This window comes from Heliangelus exortis, chromosome 1 (genome assembly GCF_036169615.1).
Source record: "Heliangelus exortis chromosome 1, bHelExo1.hap1, whole genome shotgun sequence".
In the NCBI taxonomy this organism is placed as follows: Eukaryota; Metazoa; Chordata; class Aves; order Apodiformes; family Trochilidae; genus Heliangelus; species Heliangelus exortis.
In genome coordinates this window covers 111,542,007-111,567,020 of record NC_092422.1, presented here as the reverse complement: position 1 = coordinate 111,567,020, position 25,014 = coordinate 111,542,007, and the positions used below count along the sequence as shown (strand labels likewise).

Sequence of the window (25,014 nt, the reverse complement as noted above, 5' to 3'; positions counted from 1 at the left end):
ATGAAACATGATCAGCATAGAGTGTAATGGATGAACAAGTCCTTTTTTCTGGATTATTTTGCTACATTTTTGAAGAGACTTTTTTTGAAAATATCCAAACTCTTTCTACATATTTTCTAATACTTATCAAAGAAGCCACCTGAACCACTGCTTTCCTTGAAATATTTAGAATTACAAACAGGTATTATATTCAGATTGTCTCGCCTTCATTTCAGTGTGAATAACACCTGCTTAGTACTAGTTGGACTTGTTTTGACACTCGCCTAAGCACAAACAAAGCTCTAAGAAAGGACAAATACCACAAGAATCAAACTGCTATGACTTTTCTTGCCCCAGCAGAAATAGCTATTTGGAAGTCTCTGGAAGATACTTTGGAAAAGGTGACTTTTCAGAGACATCTCTAAATCCTGGAAATAACCAGACACAGTTGTGGTTTAGCTGGCTCTGCAGAGTTAATTGCTGTTTCATATACTAGCATTCACTTGTAAACGACAAAAGACAGCAGGAATCTCAAATATCCTGCAGTAACAGGAGACCGGTTCCATCAGGTCTGAGAGGCACCCCTAGCAATCCATTTTTTTTCCATCGTTAATACAGGAAACGCATTAAATCAGCTTCAGATTTTTTTCTCTTGGATGGACAACCTCAGAACGCACGGTGGGAGGACAGGGGGATATCGGTGAAGCCCTGGAAGGATTGTCTTAACAGGTCAGCGACTATTCGAGGACGAGCGAGTTCTCTGTGTGAACGCGGCGGCGCCTGCCAAGATCGGTGGAATTTGGTGGCCGATTTTTCATGGCAGCACCGTCAGACCGTCGGCCCATGGGGGTCAAAGCTCGCATTTCGCAACAAATTCACAGCGCTCTATCAGCACCACCGCGTACTGTCGTGAGTCCATTTCTCCCACCTTTTCGGCTGCAGTTGGACGTGTCCCGGGAGTCCCGGGAGAAAGGGCATTACTCTTACCTCAGGGCTACGCCTCAGCCAGATGTCGGGTTTCTGCGTACTGGGTCAACAGCCTGAAAGGTGTTACCCCAAAATCTGACTATTCGGTACATAACAGCGAAACACCACCCCACTCCCCTTTATTGAGGGGAGGAGTAAAGCGAAAAGCACCACGCACCGCGGGTCGGTGGGCGGGGGGTGGTGGTGGATCCCAGTTTGAAGGGGGGAGGGCGGGCAATGGGTAAGGTGAATCCGGGCCACAACCCAACGGACACCCCACCAACGGCCGCGGCCCGCGCTGTCACGCCCCCGCCAGCGCAAGGGCGCGGGGAGGCGGGCGGGACCCTACGCGGGGAGCCGGGCGGGACCCTACGTGAGGAGGAGGAGGCGGCAGTGGCCACTCCGTCCGTCCGTCCGTCCGTCCGTCCGTCCGTCCCTCCCTCCCTCCCTTCCTCCCTTCCTCCCTCCTTCCCTCCGTCCCTCCGTCCCTCCTTCCCTCCGTCCGTCTTTCCTTCCCTCCCTCCGTCCCTATCCCTCCCTTCGCCTCCCTCCCACCGCCCCGCTGACGCGGCGCCCGCAAGCTCAGGGGGAGGTGTGTGGGTGGGCGGGTCCCTGGGTGGAGCACGCGCGCTGCGGCGCCGGCCGCGCTGGCGGCCGGAGTGCGCATGCGGGCAGCTCGCGCAGGCCCGGGCCGTTGCGGGCGTCTCTCCTGCCCCTTCCTTCCATTGCCACGTACGGGCGGTGGCGGTGGTGGCGGCCGTGCCTGGGCTCCCACGGGGCGGGGGCCTCCACCGGCGGGAAGGCGGAGAAGCCAGGGTAAGAGAGCGGGGCTACTCGCCTTCCCCTCCCCTCCTCGCCCTGTGCCCGGGGGGAGCCGGTGTCGCGTGTGTGAAGGCGGCGGGAGGGGTGGTTGCGGGCTGGGGGTGAGCTCCCCCTCCCCTCTCCTCCTCTGGTTCTAGGGGCGACGCAGCCCCTGGCGGAGAGGCTGGGAGACCCTTTGTGTGTCCCCCGGCCGCGGGTGAGAGGCTGAAAGCATCCCCCGGCCTTTTCGGCCTGGGGAATCGGGGATGAGCGCCAGCACAGGCCTACCCCCCTCCCTTCTCAAGGAGGGAAGGGGGGCCTGGTCTCTTTCTCACCAAGCCTCTTTCCCCTTGGGAACCAGAGGAATTACAGACTTCTCATTTCCCAGCACGGAGCGGCTGTGGTTGCTGCTCCCCATTGGGTCAGGCCTGTCCTTCACGGAACTGGAGTAAAATGAAGAGAGCTTTCCTCCTTTTTACACACTTCTCCCTCTCCCCTTCCTCTCCAGATGTCTTGGGAAAACTTATGGCTCCATTGAATGGGGTTTGGGAGGCAGGGCTGCTTGGCCCTGTTTCTGTATTCTTCACCCTGTTGTTTCCTGTCCCTGTTTTGACAGAGGGAAAAGTGAAGCAGGAATGCCAATTCTTCCCTTGTTTAGGCAAGGCTGTTTTTCTCTGCTGCAGTGCAAAAAGGGTAGTGAAATCCAACGTGGTTATGACATCATGGTTTTAGAAGGGATCCTGAGGTGACTGACTTAGACTGGACAGTCACTGTCCACATGAACCATTTAGATTGGTACATCATGTGAATAGAAAGAGAGCCAAGAGGGGAGGAAAAAAAAACCTGTACCTCCAAAATGCACGTGGCATACCAGGATGATAAGAAAGATGTGAGTGTGACTTACAAAAAATAATCTTAAACAGCAAGACATCAATGTTTGGTGCTTTGCCCTCAAGAAAGTAGGCACAGTGATTGGTTCTGTTAAAAAGCTTATTAGTGTGCATTCTGGATGTCTTCTCTGAAAAATTTTCCCAAGGGAGTAATCCATTCAGCTGTGCCACAGTGAGGAAAGAAAAGCTGTAATGCTGTATAATTAAATAATTAGAATATTTAGCATAGTTTTCTGTAACAGTTGGAAATGGTCACAGTGTTTATAATGTCTCTTAAAACCTGTTCAACCTCAAGCAGAATGAAGAGCAGTTGGACAAAAAAAAATTTAAAAGTGGTCCTGCTGCCTTTTCACAATGATTGGTAGACCCAGAGCAGATATCTATGAGTAACATTGGTAAATAAGACATTGTAACTCTGTAAGTACATTACAGTAGTTAATTTCCTTGCACAAAGATACAAAGGATACGTTGCATCTATTAAAAGGCCACAGGAGCTCAGATGTGTCCACTAAAATGTGTATCTGTAGGGATTACAGATGATGTTCAGTTCTTCCTGTTGTCATTTTCTAAGTAGCTTGCATTGTAATGCTAAAGAAGCAAAGCCAGTGCCTAGCTCTTATGTTTGAACAGCATGAGATGATAGCTGGATTAATTCTGTAAGTTAAACCACCCTTAAACATGGGATACAGATAGTATTTGTCCACTGTACTAAATTTTACCAGGAGCTGTAGCATGATGGGAGTGAAAGGGTACCATCTCCATGCATTACTCATTTCATAAAATGTGAGTGAGGAATCCGAAAAGTAGCCTCTTCCTGTTGACCTGCTTTGCATGTCACAACAGTCTTACCCTCTCCCTGTCAGGAGTGAGTGCAGAGCTTTTTAAAGGTGAGGGGTACAGCTACGAGCCTATGAGAATCAGGGAGAAGCTTTGTCTGATTTCTGGGATTTGCTTGCTCTCAGCTTCTGTCCTGTATATGTCTCCTGCCTGTCCATTCCAGTTTACTTCCAGCTGTGTTGAAAGAGGAAAGCTGGGAAGCCCAGTATCCCATGGGTGAGAGGAACCTGTTTTTTCTCTCTGGTTAGCAGCCTGTTGTCTAAAATCAGATAATGTATGTTTGAGATGTGTGTGTGAAAGAGAGACAAGAAGTACACCTGTTGGGTGAGAGGGTGGAGCACAGTCAGGTTCTCTGGTGGATTGGTCTGCATACCAGATCAATGTCAGGTAGCTCTGGACATTAAGCACTTGTGTAACAAACAGGTGGACTGCATAAAATTCAGGCAGCTCATCACATAGGCTTTCCAGCAGAAGCAGTACAATCTTAAACTGAATTGAAGGCAGATCATATTTTTAGGTGGTTGTGTATTTTTGATTGTGTTTCATTCTTACCCAGTTTGTTGGCTCTTCTGTAGGAAAGAGGCATTACTACTCCGTTCCTCTAGGTAGTCTGTCCTAATGCTGTGCAGTGTGCCCTTGAAGACACACTAGTTAATGCCAGAGGCTCCAGCCCTAAGCTAGGAAATCAACTTCTAGGCTTTTATACTGCTAAATCAATCAAAGTTTATTTTCTTAGTCTTAACTTGGGATTTTAAGGTAGGAACCATACGAGTATTTTGAGACTGCTGGGGAAGATCACTGTCCTGAAAGCGAGTCCATTATTATTGTTAGGAATTCCTACATGCAGTTAGAAAATCAGAAAAAATAAGCTGCTTCTGTTGTGAAATAAAAGCCCTTGTTCAAGATCTGTTCTAGTTGAACTTCAAACTCTAGAATGCTGGAAAGTGTAAATCTGATTGTTACATTATGAATAAAATATTAACTTTTTTTAGTTGTTTGAAACTTTGTAATGAAAGATTGATGTGAACTGTATAAGTTTCACTGTAAATATTTATTTTTTTTTTTTCCTGATGCAGCTTCCTGTTTTCTGCCACTGATAGTGCATGGCGGCTTATCCTAACTCTGTCCTGAAGTGAGGTGGGAAATCTGTCTAGTAATTCAGCATCAGTAAAACAGACAAGGTAATGATAAATATATCTTTTTGGAAAGGAGGTGAAAGAAAATACGTAGATGAACACTATGTTTAAATAAACCAAAAACAACACCAACACACAACTTCTACAAGAACCTGGGATTTTTCAGCAAGCATAGTGTTAATTAGACTGAGTTGATGTGTGTGCAGGAAAGACTTCTGTGTTGCAAAATATGAATAATGTGTTGGTGAGCATTAACAATACTATAAATGTCACTGTTTCATCATGGTGTCTCAGCAGCAACCTGGCTGTGTTAACTGCAGGTCCCTTTTCTCTGCAGTTAGACTGTATCCACGTACCTCTTGTTAAGCCTGATTAGGAGATGAATTTTATTCAGTAGCTGCTTGTTTCTCTGCCACTGGGCTGAGCGAAGGGATTTGCATGAAATGTTTGCTGTATATTAAGCTAATTAATAAAAAAACCAAAGCACCCAAAAGTTGAATTGCAATCTGAAGATACCTTCATACTACAGCTTTTTAAAGCAATGTGTTATAAAATCCTTAGAGATAAAGGAGAAATACCTGTTTATCTTTACCAAGAATTGGTTTTGCATAGAGAAGGAACAGCGTGCTTTCCTGCATGTGGCTTTAGAAATGTCGACCTTGATGTGTAGGGCTTCCTAGTTTTATGATTTCCATAGTTTGTACTTCAGATATTAAAATAACTGCTGCTTTAATTGTTCCTCATTCCAGATCTATTGTTTTGGCCCTGTCCAATATAATGAAGAAAGAAGGGGACGTTTGACTATTTTTTTTCAGTTCCTTTGCTTAGTAACTTCTCTGTAGTTTCTGTTTTTCTTTTAAACATAGGACCTTGGTGATTTTTTAATGACATGCCTCATAGAAAGGGGTAATTTTTACAATGTCATATACAAACTGTTAGAGATACAACTGATATATTTATATATTGCATGCTGCTTGGACACAGGATGGCTTTGTTCCACTTCGTTTTATGTTGCAGCAGTTATCCACTTCTCAGTGCACTGAGAGTAATTGACTGTTCTGAGCATGTATACGGCATAATAATTTTGTGGCTCTGAGCCTAATGAGTAGCTAATGTGCTCTGTTGAGCAACTCCTAAAAATCTAAAGTCTTGGTTAAAACATCTCGGTCAGAATTTCAGAAAAGGAAAAAATTTTGTATCTTGTTTTTGGGAGAAGAACTCTACATGCATTCTCATCATTCATATAATAAAACCAATGTTCAACTCTTAATTATTTGTTCATTTGTTTATGAAATAATGTGTGATTCAGCTTGATCCCGATAATAAAGTCACTTTACCGCTTACAGTCTTTGAAATAAGATATTTTGTTCAGGAAGTCTTTTCTTGAATGGAAGAAAAAACATAAGTGCTTTTTGCTGGTTTTCATAATTATGAAGGTTATAAAAATAATCTACTAGGGTCATAGCATAACCAGTATAACATAAGGCTGAAAGCTTCTGCTACCATTTAATTTTCCATGAGAGTTGAATACATGTATCTTAAAAGCAAATCCTAGGGAATATTGGTTCCTTTATAGCTTGTTCTCTGTGACAGCTTACATATGATACCTGAAAAAAAAAAGAGTTTGAGATTTCTAAATGTCACACATATTTAAAGCTGTGTGACTTTTAAAAATTCTTAACTTTTAAATTCTGAAAACTAGGCCCGGTGGTAACTGTTGACTTGAATTATCTGGTCTTTGCCTATAAGCTCAGTTGATGCATTGTGTACTTTATTTTTTTGAGAAATTAGTACATCCCAGACTGTGTTTGAGAGAGGTTCTCTGGAGAGCTTCTGAACAGTAATGCTTTCCAAATATGGAAAGCTTCAGAACTGTCATCAGATGTGTTTAAATAAATGTGTGGTTTTCTAAAGTGTTTTTAATATTCTGTTCTCAACAGGTGTGCAGGTGATAAGGAATCCATCATGAATGGGCAGTTGGACTTAAGTGGGAAGCTGATCATCAAAGCTCAGCTTGGAGATGATATTAGGAGAATTCCTATTCATAATGAAGATATCACCTATGATGAATTGGTGCTAATGATGCAACGGGTTTTTAGAGGAAAACTTCTGAGCAATGATGAAGTCACAATAAAATATAAAGATGAGGGTAAGGTTTAATTACTACTGTTGCTCTGGTACAATATATCTATGGTCAGAAACTCTGAAATTCACCTCTTCAAAATTGTCCAGATTCACTGACAACTACAAGTGATTTCCTGTGAAATCCTTTGTATCAGACAATAGATGGTTGTGTTGTCTTAACATAGTTTCTCCAGTTTTTCTGAAATATCAGATAAATGACAGTTCAGTTTTTGCTGTTGCAGGAAGCTGGTACTATTGCAGGTTTCTCTTCTGTCCACTCATTTAAACTTTTGTGTTTCAGTGAGCCTGAAGGTGAGGAGTTGAATAAGCACGTATGACTTAATGCAAGCTCTTCCAAAACTGTAAAAACTTGCCTTTGTAGCAGTAGTTCTTGATTAGGTTTTCCTTCATCAGTAAAGATGAGACGAATTTTTTAATTTAACCTGATATATTTTTTTAAAAGTAATCTTTCCCCTATGTTAGGGTTTGAATCTGCTGGACATAAATTGTTTCAAAGTCAATCTTAGCCACTAGTGCTAAACAAATGCAAGATTAAGAAAGAAGGGCTTCCACAGAATGACAAGAACCTTGATTGAGTTGTGTAGAAATAGACTTGTGGTTTGGAGAGTTTTTCCTCTTGAAATGTCATTGTGGGGCATAGATAAGTTACTTATTTTGGGACAGATGGGTGTTATTCATAAAATCAAACTCAGAATTAAGTGATAAAATTCAAAGTCTCTTAGTCAGATCTAGGACCATGTGATAAATACATTTTTAAAATACATCTAGGCAATAAACTTTCACTTTGAAACACCATGAGACAGTTTTTCCAGGTTGATGGGGATTGTGACAGACACTGCTCATCAAAATTGATGAGCAATGATGGGCTAATATTTTGAGTCTTAATCTCTAGTGGGTGAGAGTTAATTGGATTTTTGGTGACTTTCTTATCACAAAATCATTTTACTCTTTTTTTCTGGAATGAGAAAAGTGAAAGGAAACGGATGAATGCTTTTTCATTAGTCATTAGGTTAAAGCTTCCAGTCTCTTTTTTTGCATTCCTACCTGTTCTTTAAGTATAGTTCTGGTTATGCTTTTATCACATCTTTTTTTAAGAAGGTAACAGTGTGTGATGGTATTGTATGTAAAGTGTGGTTTTATTCTTTGGTTGTCTTACACAGCCTAGAGACCTCCTAAATTATGTTCCTAAGTTATATTTAGCTTACATGGTGCTTTTCTAAAATGACTAGGAAAAGAAGTTTCAGTTTGATTACTGCCTTGTGGAGTTAGGTTTTATTTTATATCCAAACTGGGTGTCTTTCAAACTTCTGAAGAAGGGAATTACTTTACTATGTATGAAGTACTTTTCATGTCCTGCTTAAGGTTCTTGGATATGTAGTAAAATACAGTGTGTGCAAAAAAAAGCCAACCCGGCAAACAAACCAGTGAGGGTTGTCATCAGTGATTTTGTGTGAATCAGAGTAGAACTGTATCTTAACCACACGTTAGTGAGTTACTTATACCAAAGCCCGTGTGGAGCCAATAATAGAAACTTTACTTTTTTTTAAATTAATTTTTTTTAAATTAGACTTGAATTTAAAAAGAGTGCCTGGGGCATGTGAGGAAGCTGGGCTTGTTCACTTTGCTGCAGAGGTTGAGGGCAGAGGTAGTAGCAGGCTCCAGCTAACTGAGGGGGGATTGCAAACACCGTTGAATCTGAATTGATTTCTGTAGCACCAGATGGCAGCAATCAGCAGCTGCGGTTTGAGAGGCTGAGCATGAGTTTTGACCAGGAGGGCAGTGTGTCACTGGAGCAGGTTGCCTGGTGGGGTTTCGGAGCCTGAGTTGTTGGAGTCTTTCCAGTTTCTACTCAGCAAATCCATGACTTACACTGGCATCAGTCAGTGTTTTTTGAGGTTGTTAAAGTACAAACAGGACATAGAATATGTAAAAGACCTTGGAGACAACAATATTTCTTTCAAGAAAACTTGAAAATTGTTTTACGTGTCAGAAGTTTATTTGTATTTGCATGATTTCTTGTCTTGTTAGAAAGCAATTTATTTGAAAACCGACCGCTTTGTTAGGTGCTATTAAGGGTTCTATACTAAAAAAACCTTCCATTGCAGAGGGCTTACTTGTAGTCAGGTATTACAAAATTAGACTATGTAGTTCTTCAAATTCTGAGCTTTTCTCAACTTGCTGTTGTGTTTATTACTATTTGTACTGTGGTATTGACTTATTTTAAAATTTTAACCTTCTATACAATTATGCACCTTCTATGCATAATTTCCCTTCACACTGATTCTGGCACTAAAATAAAAAACTTTTTTTTCTTAGTAACTTCAGAATCAAATAGGGAAGTTGTTTTTGAGTAATCAGGTATCAGTTCTGCCCTAGTGTGAATTTCAGTAGTTTATAGGATTTGCTTTTAATGTAAATTTTTCCTTTTCTTTTCAGATGGAGATCTTATAACAATTTTTGATAGCTCAGATCTTTTCTTTGCAATTCAGTGCAGTAGGATACTTAAGCTGACATTGTTTGGTAAGTATAGAACATCTTGTCTTTTACTTTGTTTTAATAATGTTTATTAAGATTCAGATGGCTTCTCTGGGAGGTACTTTCAGTACTTTCAGAAGAATGAAATCTAAGAATGAAATCTAAGTTATAAACACTGGATTAATACATGGTACATATTTTCCTTGTTGGTATTTCATGTGACATCTGAACTTATGGAAACCGAAACGGTTTCTTTTTGTAAGACTGCTTAGAGTATTTGGCATGCATACAGTGTAGTAAATGTGGTTTTTTTTCTTGATGTTATTTTCCATATTCCACTCTAGCATTTCTGATGTTTTATTCACAGCTGTGTGAGAAATTTAAGATAATTATCTTGCAGTTTTACTAGTGCACTGCCAATAACTATCTGTAATTGCTTGAAGTTGAACAGATTTTAACATTTATCTTTTGTCCTTTTGTATAATAGTGTTCTTTATTTTCACATTAATATTTTGAAATTAAAACTTAGTTCTAAGGAATGGCAAGCAGCCTTTATCCTGAGCATTGACCTTATTCATGACTTGCAGCAGTGCTGTGTAAGCTACCTTATTTCTAAAGGCACTTTCTGAAGGGACAGGTTTCCACAAGCAAGTATGATCTCTGAATTGTTCAGGGTATATCCACAGCAATGAGCAACCACTGCAGAAATGTGGTGCACATTTATTGTGCACTTCTGTTACTGTGGGTTATGCTGAACTGAGATTACATTAATGGAACAGTAAACTCTAAAGAGAGCTCAGTCTGTGTTGGCTGAACTGTGTCACTTTAAACTCCACAGAGGATGAGGATGCTACAAGAAAATAAAAGTTAGGGATATATATATATTTTAAATTTTAAACTGGATGTCCAAATGTTACTACAGTCTTAAATTTATCTAATTGTTGTTTTGCAGTCAATGGACAGCCAAGACCTCTAGAATCTAATCAGGTGAAATACCTCCGTCGAGAGCTGATAGAACTTCGCAATAAAGTCAATCATTTACTGGACTGTTTAGAACCACCAGCTGAACCTGGAGTTTCCACTAATCTCCCTGAAAGTGGTAGGCAGTGTAACAAAGAATTGTTTGGTTGGATTTGCAGAGCTGTGTGCTATTGAACAAAGTGAAAAATGGAGGCTTGAATACGGGATGTGATCTTAACTGTTGTGTGGTGGTTCAGAATTTAATTTTTAGTGTTTCAATTATTTCAGAGGCAGAATTTCTATTCAAATTATCTCAACTAAAGCACTAAGTTATCTTAGGAATAAAACTTCAAAGTCTGAGGTTTTTGCTGTGCGGTATGAAAACGCTGTAACTAACACTTGTAAGTCACAACAATGATTTGAGAGGGCTTTAAGCTATATTAATAGCTTGTTGCTGAAGAGTTCTTGCTCCCAGCAGAGCACTCCTGCTTACTTTGGCTAGCTCTGGTGCTGATCTTGTCATGTTGCTGAACAGGTTTGATTCACTAAAAGAGCAAAAAGCAACTTCAGCAAGAATTATATTCACTTTTTTGCCAGGTTAGGAAATTGAATCCACACATTTTGAGCTCAGACCAGCATCAGAGCTGCCTCGGGGTAAGCAGCACAAGGGTGCAGATACGGGTGGGAAGGGCTTATTGGTGGAGTGTAGAATGGGAATAGTCTTATTCTACTAGTCTTGAGGCTTTGGTCTTCTAGTTTAGGGTTGTACTGCAAAAACTATACCTCTGTGTGCTTACCTACAGATTTCAGGAAAGCTGGACACAAAATAGTGAGAGGCGTGGATTGCAGTGTTCAGAGTGAAAAAGCAAACTGAGAATTCCAGCCCTTCTTTTAGGAAGCACTGCTTTTGTACCTAACACTTCAAAGTTTTACTAATTTTGTAATTAAAAAATCCCAGTTCTTGTTCCTACAATATTACTGATTTCAGTGCGATAAGATATATTCTGGTTATAAATCATTAGGAAGAAGTCTAAGGTGATGACCTTAAGAGTGTAAAAAAAAAAAACCATAGGTAATCTAACCATATCTGCATGTGTTTGGTTTTAAGAGAAAATGAAGCATTCTGCTAGGGATGGTTTTCTGAATGGTACACAGGTGTTACTTGTATAATGGCAAAGAGATGAACTTCACTTGTCATCTTAGGAAGAATTTGGGAAGAAGGGGAATAGACCAAATGAAACTGCAGTTGATAAAACACTATAGTAAACTGGAACCTACCCTGTGAGTTTTCATAATTTTAGATTTTCTTCAGGCAAGTCATACTAGAGTAACTGGTTGAAGCAGCAGTCTCATACCTTTGAATTTTAGGCAAGGTGATACATGATCCTGATACTCCATAGTTTCAGTGTTACCTTTAAGGAACTGTGTACTGAAACCTCCCAGTTCCAGGTACATCACTGATTCATCACTGTTAGCCTAATATAAGCATTTCAACAGTTAAAACATTTAAAAAAAACCGCATAGCTATGCAGTTCTAAAGTTGCTCTAGTGAAACGGATATGTATGATGGTGTTTCAGTTCTCAAGGATTTATGACTGGGCACTTTGTTTTGTAGATGCTGTAGATGGAAGGGAAGAAAAGCCTGCTGCTGACTCCAATGTTAAGCCATCTACTCAAGTTACAGCAGAGAGCATGTTTGCATTTGATCCACTAAAGAACCAGGATGAAGTCAGCAAGAATGTCATGTCAGCATTTGGCTTGACAGATGATCAGGTGTCAGGTAAGAATACATCTGATGAAAAGGAAAGCTAACAATGGTAATAATTGATTACTTAAATCGCAATTTGTAACAAAGCATTTGTATATTGGATGTATTAAGCTGTGTTCTGTGCTCTCTTTTTTTTTCCAGAGTTCTAAAACTTGAGATATTAACCTGTTGTGACTGTTTGCTAGCTTTTGTATACAAAGTGTTGAATTGTTGGTGTTGTATTTAGCATGGTGTTTTAGATTGGGTTAGATTTTTGGGTTAGATTTAGATTGGCTTAAATTTTTAAAATTTGGTTTACCTCAAGATATTTTGTAGAATAACTTAATTGGAAACTGCCAGTGATAGAAAAAAAGTATCCAGTGCTCTGCCTCAGGGCTTTATTTTGAAGTTCAGCTTATCTTCTTGGCTTGTGCTTCTGTTGTTTGGGTCAGTCAGAATGTTTGGTGCGACCCTGCCCTTTCTCAGTTTAATTTCAAAAGTAAATAGTGTCAGCTTTTTTACTGTAACAGAAAGGAATTATCTACTTGTCTGAATTATGAGCTGCCCTACCTAGCCTAGAATGCTAAGCATGTGAAAACTAACTATACTAAACTGAAAGGGATAACTTAAGAAAAGATAACTCAAGCTAGAAAAGCAAGATAGAATGTAGTTGCGAGTGTGGAGCAGAATATAGAGAAGTTAGTTTGCATGCAATCTGCACAGGTCTGGCAGGGTTTAATGTAGCACTGAAGCCAACTGCTGTTAGCTCTCAGAATTTGCTGTTTACTTTCAACTTTAGAGCAAGTAAATTCTATTTGGTGTGTGAGGTAGAAGTACAGATGGGCAAACTAATACCAACTGAAACTTGTTTCTGCAACACATCTGCCTTGGCAAAAGAGTGGAGTGATAGGGATAGATCTAGCTAGTTGTAACCCACAGAGGAGTTGTCATCAGGCTGGGGTACTGCTCCATGGATCAGGCCTATGGAGTGATCACCTGTGCCTTCATGGTACATTTTGGTTGTCATTATTTCACAAACCAGATAAAGGTTTGATTGTACTTGAAAACATGGTGGGCTGTCTCTGCACAATGAGCTGATAGGGTATGAGGAACAGCTAGTGTACAGTTTGAGATAATTTTTGAAGGAGTGTTTTCTGTTTTCTGATACAAAGCCTCAATGTCAGTTAATGCTTTGATCATAGCATCAGTGACATGTCAGTGTTTGTGTCTCCTTAATTCTTCTGATAGAAGAACTGGCTTGACATGCTTTGAATTTAAAAAGGATCATTCAAGCAGGATAGAAGAAACCCCATTTCTAAAGCTATAAGCCTACAGTGATGTATAGAAAGGCAAAACTAGAAGTAGGCAGATTTTATTAATTTTTCCCCTCGTAAGACTAACATTAAAACACAGGTAAGGGCTTGTGTGTATATTCATATTGTATAAATGTAACTTTCTTAAAATAGAAAGTGAATTTGCAGCTATTCTAATACTTGTGTTTAAGCATGTCGTGGAAAGTATGTCTCATAGGTAGCATTCATATAGCAAAGAGCTGGAGAGATCCAGGTTTAAGCTCCCTTGTTTCTTCAAGTGTTTTGCATTAAATAGTAGAATATTATACCTGTTCGCATACATATTTCAGAACTTCTCAGTGACAGAGAAAATCTAAATTCTCTGGTTCCATGCTTGCTTTGAGTGCTAGTTGAAATATTTTCGGAATTACCAAAGCAGACACTTGCTTTTAGACTGAGGCCTGCCATATTCTCTCCAGGAATGGAAGTTTAATGGACTCCATGGAAGTTTTCTGTTCACATGTTGTGTGACTGGTGGTAAAAACACTTTGTTGGCTACACCCACTACACTAAAACACTAGTGCATCTGAACAGTTTCATGCAGCCTTTCATCTTTGCTCCATATGAGTTAGAATGGTTGGTGGATATCTGCCCAAATGTGCAAAGTCTTCAGTGTACCTGTACTTAAAGTCATGGAAAAAGCATGGTATTGTGCAGGCTTTTATTCCCCAAAAGGGTCACATTCTTTAGAAGGGTGAAATTTGAGTGACCTAGAGACAGCTGAGATAGTATTCCAGTATTCCCCAAAAAGTATTTTCAAAGAAGAGTTTAGATGTGCAAATATGTTTAGTTTTAACTTGGGACGTGACACTCTGAGATGTAAATCTATGGAAAGCTGGAAAAAATGTTGAAAACTTTGCAAGGTAATGGTCTTGTGCTTTTGTTTGTGTTTTTAAAATTCAGACTCTTTGCCCATTTTACGTACTGTATTTTGGTCTTACTTCTCTAGGACCACCCAGTGCCCCTGCAGAAGAGCGATCGGGAACACCGGACAGCATTGCTTCCTCCTCTTCTGCAGCTCACCCCCCTGGTGTTCAGGCACAGCAGCCAACATACCCTGGAACACAGCCACAGACTGGTCAGGTGGAAGGTAAGCAGCACGTTTTTCTACGATTTAAGATACGAATGATGATGTCTGAATCTGAGTGATCTGCAGCTAAAATTTCCAATTAGCACACCCAAAATCGATAGCAAACTGCGAATTCATCTGAGGGACTTGGCAGAAAAACTTTTTTCCTCCTTTGCTGTTCCATATAGAAACAGCAGGTGGAGCAGCAGCTGTATGTAAAAGGGTAAGTAATGGAATGTGAAGATTGCCATGGTACTATTTTCTGCTTGATTTTGTTCTCACTGTAATACAGATTTATATACACTACACTTTAAACCTTTCTGAGAACTATAGTTCATGTCATACTCTGTGTTGTGTCAAGCTTTCATTTAGTTAACAGTTTGTTGGCTTGTCTACCATGAACTTAAAATATTTAATCAACTTTTCTATCTAACAAAACAGAGCCATTACTGCATTGCTTCTTTACTATGTGTGGCTCTGTACTAGTCTGGTTAAACTTTGTAATTATAGATTGTAGTTTTCCTGTGTAACCCTTGAGAGTCTCAGCTGTCTCACCTTTCCAGCCTAAGGTCTCAACTCAAGTATTCAGATTTCTTTGTACTATGCCCTGGTACATGTTATTTGATATAAACCTGTTCAGAGGCAGAGGTTTGCCACGTTTTGTCATAATATTTTTCTACTGATAACTTTCTAAGAACTCCAAGCCTTCAGACCTGCATAATTTCAGATGAAACTCTCAATCAAATGACTGAATGGCAGCCGTCACAAGTGGTGTTCCTCAGGGCTTAATATTGAGGCTAGCTCTCTTTAATATCTTTATCAATGATCTGGACGAGGGGATTCGCCCTCAAGAAGTTTGCAGGTGACACCAAATTAGGCAGGAGTGTTGATCTGCCTGAGGGTAGGAAGGCTCTGGACAGGATAGATCAATGAGACAAAGCAAAGTGTATAAGATGTAACGAGGCCAACTGGTGGGTCCTGTGCCTGGGTCACAACAACCCCATGTAACCCTACAGGCTGAGGGAAGAGTGGCTAGAAAGCTGCCCAAAGGAAAAGGATCTGGGGGTGTTGATTGACAGCCAGCTGAACATGAGCCAGCAGTGTGCCCAGGTGGGAAGAAGGCCAACGGCATCCTGGCCTGCATCAGGCTTGTGGCCAGTGGGATTAGGGAAATGGTTGTCTCTCTGTACTTAGCAGTGGTGGGGCTGCACCTTGAATACTGTGTTCAGTTTTGGGCCCCTTACTACAAAAGAACATTGAGGTGCTGGAGTGTGTCCAGAGAAGGGTAATGAAGCTGGTGAAGAAGTCTTATAAGGAGCAGTTGAGGGAACTGGGGTTGTTTAGTCTGGCTGAGAGGGGGAGACCTTTTGCTTTCTACAGCTACCTGAGGAGAGGTTGTAAAGAGGTGGGTATTGGTCTCTTCTCCCTAGTAACAAGCAATAGGACAAGAGGAAATGGTCTCAAGCTGCACCAGAGGAGATTCAGATTGGATATTGAAGAACCTTCTTCACTGAAATGGGCTGTCCAGGGAGGTGTTTGAATCAACATCCCTGAAGGTGTTTAAAAGCTGTGTAGATGTGGTGTTTAGGAATACAGTTTAGCAGCAGACTCAGTAAAGTTAGGTTAACAATTGGACTCCATGGTCTTAAAGGTCTTTTTCAAACAGAATGATTCTGTGATTCTGTGACCTGCTTTGGTGTTTCTTCCTCCATACAAAGTAAAACACAAAGTTGTTTTTTTGTTAGATTAGAAACAAGTTAAAGCCTTCTTCACTTTATGGAGCAAATAGGATGGTTCAGTTCTTGGGGAAAGATCAGAAGTCATTATTGCAGTTTGTCCATCAGAAATCCTAGAGGGAGCACTTACACTGTCCATTGGTATGCCTGCATTAAATAGCAGTCTCTTACTAAAGCCAGGCAATCTGTGATTACCAGCATCTGAATTTTTTTCCTAAACAAAGTTGCTTTTATCCAAAGTGTTCCCAGACTCCCCTTTGAAACGTGGAGTAGCTTTCTGTAACTCACTGCACCTCAGTCCAGTGGTAATTTTGGGGATCTGTGTTGTTCTGTCCTGATCTTCTGTCTTGCTCCTCCACAGCTAAGGTGAGAACCTGTTTAGGGCCGTGGTCCAGCCAGAACTCTGAATGTGTTTTGATGGTTGGGCTTTTAACAAGATTGTCTCACACAAATGGCTCTGCTGGTACAGAGCATGTTCTTGGTAGAAAGTAGTTTTAAACTAGCTTTAAAATATCAGTTCACTTCTTAAAAAAATAAAACACTACCCATCTTCCCGATGTTTTGAGAGTGTAAGTAAAGTGGTGATGCCAATCATATGTCAATCATTCTTGGATATCAAGCTTTTTTTAAATGACATTCTTTGCCAATAAATGAAGTTATGATGGTTAGTAGTTACTTTTTGTGAAGACTTTAAGTCACCTCTATGTGAAGACACTAAAAGTCTTGCCTCCTTTACTAAAGTTTTAACCATTCACTAGTTTGAATTAAATCAGTACAACAAAGTACCTCAGCATGGTGCTGTCTTGTGGTGTGCCTGTGCTTTTGTACCGCTAAATCCAGTCGCTGAACACACAGAGGAACCAGTTATGTACAGGTGTGGACTTTTCTGTAGTCTTTGCTAAAACAGATGTAAAAGTTTATTCATGCAAGCACTTCTAGGTAAAAGAATGTGTGTGACTATATACTTATTTGGTCTTTTTTTCTGAATCAAGCTAAAATGGCTATTTCAGTGCACAAGAACAATGGTAAATGCTGGCAGGTCTTTGAGTGCAATAAACACTAAGTAGAAAACCAGACAGTGATGCTGTAGCTCATCTTGTGTTCAAAGTAAAATCCAGTGATAGGGAAAACTGTGTGTTTAAGGACCCATAGGATTCCTGACTGCATTCATGGATGTAAATTAAGAATATTGAGTGGCACTGGAACACCTCTCTGCTGCTCAGTAATGATTCTCCTTGGTGAAGATAGCAAGCCTTCTCAGAAAGCTTTGAAAAAAATCCATACTTTTTCTTTCCTATTCCTTTACCTGGGCTCTCCAGCAGGTGCCAGTGTGGTCTCTCTGTTAGCCTGTAGGTAATTCTCCCGGGATAAGCAGTCAGGATAGTTCTCCCAGAACTTCCCTATAATAACTGAGTTTAAGGAACAAAAAGCATGCATTCTGAGTTTTGAATTAGTAATTGTCATACTAACAGGCTTAAGTATCTTCAAGCCTTGTGTTTAGCACTCCCTCCATCTCGTAATAATTGCTAACCAGATAATATTTTGAACTATTGTACCAAATGAAGTGGCTTGAACAGTTTATTGAGAATATAAAATACTGTTGCTTTCAGCTGCAAGTAACACAGAAGAGATGAGTTCTTTTAAAGCAGTGTTCACAGGGTCCAGGGAGGACTTAGAGCAGAGCAGAACTGCTTTTCTTCTGGTGCAGTTCAGAAGATAACAGCTTAGAGTATATTGATGCAGTCTTTTGATCTTTGCAGAATGAAAAAGAATACAGTAACATTTTATTATAGTAAATTTTCCATGTCTGTTCTAGTTCAGCTAAGCTTTAGTTTTGGCAGATAATTGTTTTGGTTCTTTGACTGTGCCTGTTATTAAATTAAAAACAGCAGAAGCATAAAGCCTAAACAGGGCCTGTAGGTTAAGTTTAAACAAATACTCTGCCAGTGAATTTAGGAAAAATTAACACTGAATTGGAATACCCAAGCTTAAGAATCTAAGGTTTGGTTTTGCTTTAGGTTGTATACCTCCGGGTCTCTTAAGAAAACTTGGCTTAGCAAGTCAGATATTAAGAGCTGACTTACCTGGAAAATGCACTTAGAATAAATAATGTACCACTCTGCTTACAGTACTTTGATGCAGAAATGGGTCTTGAAAACCTAATATAAACAGGCAGTCTGAGGACATATTTAACTTTTGAAGTACTTTATTTACAGTGTGAGTTCTGGAGCTGTTATCAAGACATTTAAAGATTCCTGCTTGTTACCCACCAGAGTAGCACTAATTAAGGTGCTTTATTCTGTTGGAGTTAAACATTGTTTATTCTTCAGAACAGCGCAGTTCAGGAACTCAAATCTGTAGATGGATTTGACTTGATAATTAGGTAGAACATGTTCAAACTTCCCTGTGTTCAGGTTCATAAAAAAAAAGTTTTTATGTGTCGTGAGAGGGTTTGTTTCAGTGATTTTCAACTGTTAGGCTGTTAATTCACTGTGTGCTTATAGGTAGGGTGCTGGGCTTCAACTAAATAAGTTTTTAATCCATAGGTCAAATGTATCAGCAGTACCAACAGCCTGGTTATCCTGTTCAGCAGCCGCAGGCTCAGCCTCAGCAGCAGTACGGTGTGCAGTACCCAGGTAAGCAGCGCTCTCCCACGGCCCTGTAGCTGTAGAACCTCTCCTTCAGTGCTCAGCCCTGTGAGCGGTGGTGCCTGGACCTGTGGGGCAGGTCAGGGTGCTGAGCAGCCTCGGTGCCTGTGGTTCTCTTGGCACTCTGGTGTGATGGAAAGATTACTAGTAAGATGGAGTTACTTCTTGGGATTCTAGGACTAAACAGAGCAGTTTAGATTCCTTACATACAGGAGGTACGTAAAGAGGGCCTCTGTTCCTTGCATCTAGAATGTTCTCCATGTACAAAATTTAGTGGTGAGAACACTGCTTATCGTCATTTAGGAAATCCTTAGCTGTTACGCATACTGTCATTTCAGAGTAGCTTTCAAGTCATAGTTTTTTTTAGTGGATTTTGCTGCTACCTCGAGTAAAGGTGCCAAGTAGACTTTTAGTAGAAAAGCACTTTAGTGCACTGGTGGTTTATGTGCAGTCAAATATGGAAAGCTGGCTCTTGTGTATACTCAAAGTAAGCTTGGCTTCAGAACTTGCAGTTATTTCTAAGCAGCTGGCATCTAATAATGCGTAGTATATGCTAAGAATCATAATCCAGCTAAAGTCCAGGGATGAACCTGTAACACCAGTTTCCATAACAACCTGCAAGTTGCTTAATTCTTTTAGAAAATAATACAAAACATTTATCATTCCTTGAGTTAAACAGTCTTCCTTAAACTAAACAAAAGACTCCCATACCATGAAGTGACTCAGAATAGAGCCTGTATGGCCCCTTTTTTTTTTTGGGTGTGCAGTATATGCAGTGGGAATGCATCAGTTTTGATATAGATGAGCACACTTGCATAGCTTATGAAGAATTCCATGTTTGTCTTTGGTATGAACCCTGGAAAACTTGGAACTGAAGGTTTGTGCCTCAGCCCTTGTTCCTGTGCACTGTGTGAGAGCTGACTGATTTGGTCTCTGAATGGTATCTTGTTCTCTGCAGATTTCTCACCCCCACATTTGTCATTAGAAGACAGTGGCAGACCTTCTAAAGTCTGATTTCAGAAGTAACAAAGCTGTTGGAAGTAGAAGGTCTGACTGACTTTATTTAGGCTTAAAAACTGAGTTTGGGGGCAAACAGTCATATCCTACTATCATCTAATCTGTTATTTTACTGGAGAATTTCCTGTGAAAGCTGTAGTGCAATGTGAGCTCCGTACTCTGATCAACATCATCTTCAAGGAAGAATGAAAACACCAGCAAAACTGATCTGGGGTTCCTCTGTCCCTTGTAACTTCATGATTCATCTCCTCTTTCATAAAGTCTTGTTTTCGAGGAGCTGTTGACAGCAGCCTTTGAAGACCTTCACTCATGGGATTTTCTTTTTTTTGTCTGTTTTGCTGTTGTTCCCATGAGTGTTGTCTCCTTTCAAACCCATGTCCCCCAAGCGCAGGATCTGTGCCCACTCTTGTAGATCTACTAGGCAACAATGTGGCTATTTACTCATGCTAGTAAGAATGGACCCCTCAGAGGTTTGTCTGATGAGTAAATTTTGACCCCAGTTTCAAGGTGAGTTTATTCCAGTGCATTCCTCAATCTTTGCTCTTTCTCTTTAGGGCTGTGCACTTTTAATAATCTGTGTGTCTGGTGTTTAATGCTGACAGGATCCCAGTCACTGGAGAGGTTTCATTGCAAGTAGCTGCAGGTGTGTTGCTTGATGGATAAAAGTAGCTGTTTCTTCATAAAAGGACTTTGTGTCATTTTAAAGTCTTCAGTAAGATAAATTTTGTGGAAGCTGGTTTTGTACAGAAAAATCAAATTCAGGGCATAATAAATGAAAGTTTTATGCGAAATATTCTGTTCTGCACAACTTTATCGTATTTAAAGAACTGGGAACATCTATGATTTAACCAAAGGTATAACTTCCAGTAAACCCTGACAATATTTTCATGACAGTTCGGTTTTGAGGGGTGTTTTTTTGAAAAAGGACTTTTTATGTTTCATGTGACGATGGTAAAATGCTACTTGTCATTCTTCAGTTTCTTGTCAGTCACGGGAAAGCGATGTTTCAGTATTTTCAGTGTCGCTGCGGTGCCGGGGCGGCACCAGAGAGCAGCGTGCTTGTGTGAGACAGGGCAGGAGTCGTGCCGGGCGTTCTCGGGTTGCCTTTTCTGTGCTCGCCGCCTTGTTCTGTGTGTGTCACTGTTCGAAAGCACCCATGGTTCTTCGCTCTCTCTCTCACCCCATCTTGCTCTTTGCCTTTCCAGCAGGCTACAGCCAGCAGCAAACCCCGTCCCAGCAAGCTCAGCAGTTCCCAGCCTACAGTCAGCCGGCGGCCCCTGCCCCTGCCCCGGCCCCGGCCCCGGCCGCCGCCTACCCCGGGCAACCGCAGCCGCAGCAGCTGCCGCCGGGGCAGCAGCCGCCGCAGTACCCGGGGGGCAGCTACCCCGCGCAGCCCTACACCACGCAGGCCACCCAGCTCGCACCCTACAGCGGCCCTCCCGCCTCTCAAGCGGCGCCCGGCACCTACCAGCCGCGGCCCGGCTTCACGCCTCCGCCCGGCAGGACCATGACACCCCCGCCCACCGGCAACCCCTATGCCCGCAACCGGCCTCCCTTCGGCCCCCAGGGATACACCCAGCCTGGACCCGGCTACCGGTAAGGAGGTGCTGCCCGGCCCGGGCGGCCCACACGTACGATTCCATCCCAACAGACTCCAGGGTTTCTAACTGAGATTCCAAAACTGTAATGAGGCAGAACTATAGCTGTTAATTCCATTCTGCTGGGGGGAGGGGAAAGACCAAGAGAATCTTTCCCGCTTTAAATTGTATACGCTTCCTAGTTTAAATTGGGGCTGGGTTGTTTTTGGGAAACACTACGTAAATGTCTGTAAAGTGATTTGACATTCTGGATTGCCTTGTTTGAAGGATATGAAGATACTAGTTGGAAGTTTAGCCCGCTTACCAGGCTTGTTTTTACTAATACCATGATGTACTAAATTAGATTCATTCTGGAGGTAAAACTAGACATGATGTATTATAAATTGTAATGCTCACATGGAAAACTAATAAAAACCCTGAATCTATTCTCTGCCTCATCTTGATTTTAGAATTTAGGTAATACTGACCAACAAACCAGCATTAAGACAAGTGTGCAGATAGAGATGGAGATCGGCGGCGCTCCTGCAGGGAGGGAGAGACACATTTGTAGGTGTGTAAATGGAGAAGTGCTGCAAGCAGGGATTGATTTTGCAGAGGCTGTGCAGCAGCAGATGGTTTTGCACTGTCTGCTGTTATTAACTGCCAAGTAACCCTTTTACCAAATTAATAAAAACCAAGACATAAAATCACAGAGCCCCTTACCAGTTTCCCTTTAACGAGGGCAGGGGGAGATTTGGTTTATTACTTGAAAATTTAAGCCAAATACATATTTAAAAAAGAAAAATCTCTTAAAAGGAAAAATTTTCCACAGTTTTTTTTGCCACCCAGAAAAACTTGGGAATGCAGTGCTAGTGACTTAATTTTGAGCCAAGAAAAAGCAGATCAAGAGCTGTAACAAAGTCAATGGACCATATAACAGTGGAGGGCAATACATTCTCCCAGTTAATATTTTCCATTATATGGATTCTAGGAATACATAAAACTCAGTAGAGAATTACAAAGAAAAAAACAAAAAAAGTGAACTGGAGCAAGCTGCTTGAACTCTTGTAAAGACACATTAGGAAATAAAGTGAGTGAAAATGTTCCTGCCTTCAGCATCCTTACCTGGTGCTGCCCTGCATCAGCCACAGCTGCCACTCCTCCCATCTGTGCTGGTGTCAGACCTAACACATCGGGTGCTCATCACACTGTTTAACCTGTCCCCCTTTCACAACAAACTGCTGCTCAGCATTTGCCCCAGAAACTACTCCTTGTTTGCATGTAAAACACTTAAGAAAAACACTTGATTAAAAAATATTTTATTAGGAGTACAGTGTACCTGCAATGTACTTTATAAGGCATTTTCTATTTCTACTATATATATATATGGGTGTTCCTGTTCATATTTTTTCCATACAATAGTAATATAATGAATAACACCTTTTTTAAAAAAACCTACATCTCTTTATTTAGTTCATAAATGTTCAAGCAGTACAACAAGTAGCTTTGAGAGAGATTTTAATGAAAATTACTGTAAAGCAGTTTTGAAGTTTAGTTATCACTATTTGCCCTTTGTCCCCAGTGAACAAAGCTTTAAACCACCTTTTTACTCTCCTTTTTAAAATAAAATAAACCTGATGATGATTAGGGTTTTTTTCCTGTTTCCCTTATCTTTCCAAGTCCTCCTACACTGTACGTACATTTGGCTTTTGCGCCAGTAAATGATATTCTCTGAAGAATACATTTTCATGAAAAGTCACAGCCGTGGAGACCAGTTTGGGTTTGTTTTGGTTTTTTTTTTTCCATGTACATAGGTATGTGTCAGCTTAAACTGGGGGAAATCAAACCCACCAGCCAACTCCTGCCCAGCTCTGGGGCAGGGGTTCTAACTCTGCAGCAACAGGCTGAGCATATTGTTTTTCTGGAGCTGAAGCATTAGAAAACAAACATGGGAAAAAACCCACCACTAACCTGATGGTGTAAACGTGCACGTACAGCAACTGACCTCAGCATTTTGGCAGGAGTATGAGCTGTGTGTACAGGTCAGGAGAAAGCGCTTCAAGTTTACTGGTGGCAGCATATTAAAACCTGTAGGCTCTTCTCTGTAATTTATGGCTGGGGAGACACTACAGATCTCTCTGGACAGGTAGCTTATGGCACGGGATAAGAAGACCAGTGAATATTTAAAAACTAACGCACATTGCATTCCACAACCAACTCTGCCATAACTGTGCCTTAAACATTTATTACAACATTGTGATAAATAATATACACACCATATCTTTTAAAATACCATATAAACCAGACCTCAAGAATAGGGAGCCAGCTTCCCTATACATTATCCTACAACGTGTCCCTAGCCTCTTTGGGATTTTTTTTTTTTTTTTTAAATCTAAAAACAAATTTTGTAAAAACTGGATAACTACAGTAAGCAGCCTACACTATTACACAATTAATGCAGTATTGGCATTAGACTCGGATAAACCCTTGCACATCAGCAACCTTACATAAGCGCCAGGCACACCATAGGCATTTCCATCTCTCGTCCTGCCTTGGGCAGTCGGGTGGGGGGTGGGAAGTGCTGGGCCTTGTCAGCAAGTTGGGGTTGCATCTACCATTTCCCAGGTATTGACGTTCCACACTCGTACCAGCGGACATAGTTAATGTGAGTCTCCCCGCCTATTTTTCCAAATTTGACAGGTTCCTGACGGACTGCCCTGAAAAATCCTGGAAGAGAGAACAGAGTCGTGTTTGCATGAAGCCCTCGGGCAACATCTTCCTTAAGCTGGGGGCAGGAGCTCTTGGGATCGGTGCAGGCTCCCTCCCCTACAGGCTGTGTTCCCACCACCCACTCGGGAAGGGTGCTGGCAGAGCCAGGCCCCTGCCTTCTTCTCTGGCTGCTGCTGGTGTCTTTGCTGAACAGGAGGCTGCTCCTCCTTGCAAGGTTACAGTGATTAAATTCCTCCCCACTGTAGTGGCCTGAACAGTGCAGGGAACCTAAATAAACATCAATAGTCGGGGATGTTTCGTACATCCCAGAGCGAAAGGTGGCACCTGCTGCGGCAGCGCTGTTGGGTGTCGGAGTGCACGCTTCCCATTCCAGCAATCAGCATTAAGGTAGAAACTGAAGTGAGCAATTAGTGCTGAATCCAACCTGATCATGTGAAATGCACGTGTGGCTAAAGCATGGGTGTGCACAAACACACAGATGCGGGCGTGCCCGATCACAAATGAGCAACTATGGCACAGCCACAGTCGTGAGGCCCTCCTTGCTCTTCAGGTCAAATGCAAGTCGTTAATTCTGGTTAAACAGAAGTTGTCTTGCTGCAGCCTGGCAGGAACCAAGAAGCAACAGGCAGTCTGACTGCTGTTTTTTTAATTTACTATAAATATAAGGTACAGAAAAGGTATGTGTGGATTGGTTGTTTATTTTGTTTGGTTGTTGTTGGGTTTTTTTCCCTCAAAAATGAATGTAGCTTGCGAATCCACTCCATTAAAACCAGCTGCTAAAAAAAAAATGGCCCCGGTTCAGCTGACAGAAATACAATTTTCTTATGCTTGAGCCTCAGCAAAGTGTCTAAAGCAGCCAGGCAGGTCACAGCTGCAGTTAGGACATCCAGCCCCATGCCCACGTAGAGCTGGCTGGAATTCTAGGCACCCAGTTCAAATCAGTGCACAC

At 41.4% G+C, this 25,014-nt stretch overlaps 2 protein-coding genes across 10 annotated transcripts in view; one reads left to right on the top strand and one right to left on the bottom strand.

Moving 5' to 3' along the window:
• Positions 1-1,319: 1,319 nt before the first annotated feature.
• On the top strand, positions 1,320-21,781 carry TFG (trafficking from ER to golgi regulator). Of its 9 annotated transcripts, XM_071758441.1 has the most exons (10): positions 1,553-1,761; positions 3,637-3,689; positions 4,550-4,654; positions 6,550-6,758; positions 9,191-9,274; positions 10,182-10,328; positions 11,805-11,969; positions 14,238-14,378; positions 18,640-18,729; positions 20,964-21,781. In XM_071758441.1, the coding sequence occupies exons 4-10, from the start codon at positions 6,575-6,577 to the stop codon at positions 21,356-21,358; spliced, it is 1,206 nt and encodes a 401-aa protein (XP_071614542.1). In that variant the 5' UTR covers positions 1,553-1,761; positions 3,637-3,689; positions 4,550-4,654; positions 6,550-6,574; the 3' UTR covers positions 21,359-21,781. The 9 variants fall into 9 exon arrangements, with proteins under 9 accessions (XP_071614552.1, XP_071614534.1, XP_071614568.1 ...); XM_071758451.1 differs by lacking the exon at positions 3,637-3,689 and having other exon boundaries at positions 1,320-1,761; positions 4,574-4,654; XM_071758433.1 differs by lacking the exon at positions 3,637-3,689 and having other exon boundaries at positions 1,529-1,761.
• An 857-nt stretch (positions 21,782-22,638) lies between these two features.
• ABI3BP (ABI family member 3 binding protein) overlaps positions 22,639-25,014 on the bottom strand; it is a 145,320-nt gene continuing 142,944 nt past the window's right edge. Inside the window, exon 57 of the mRNA XM_071758351.1 lies at positions 22,639-24,062. Within this exon, the coding sequence (XP_071614452.1) occupies positions 23,947-24,062 (116 nt within the window). The 3' untranslated portion in view covers positions 22,639-23,946. The remainder of the gene's footprint in view (positions 24,063-25,014) is intronic.

Bases quoted from the DNA above. Each gene is read 5' to 3' on its own strand.
- TFG (XM_071758451.1), top strand. From the start codon at position 6,575: ATGAATGGGCAGTTGGACTTAAGTGGGAAGCTGATCATCAAAGCTCAG. The intron at 6,759-9,190 runs GTAAGGTTTAAT...TTTTCTTTTCAG, and splicing joins AATAAAATATAAAGATGAGG to ATGGAGATCTTATAACAATT. The intron at 18,730-20,963 runs GTAAGCAGCGCT...TTGCCTTTCCAG, and splicing joins GTACGGTGTGCAGTACCCAG to CAGGCTACAGCCAGCAGCAA.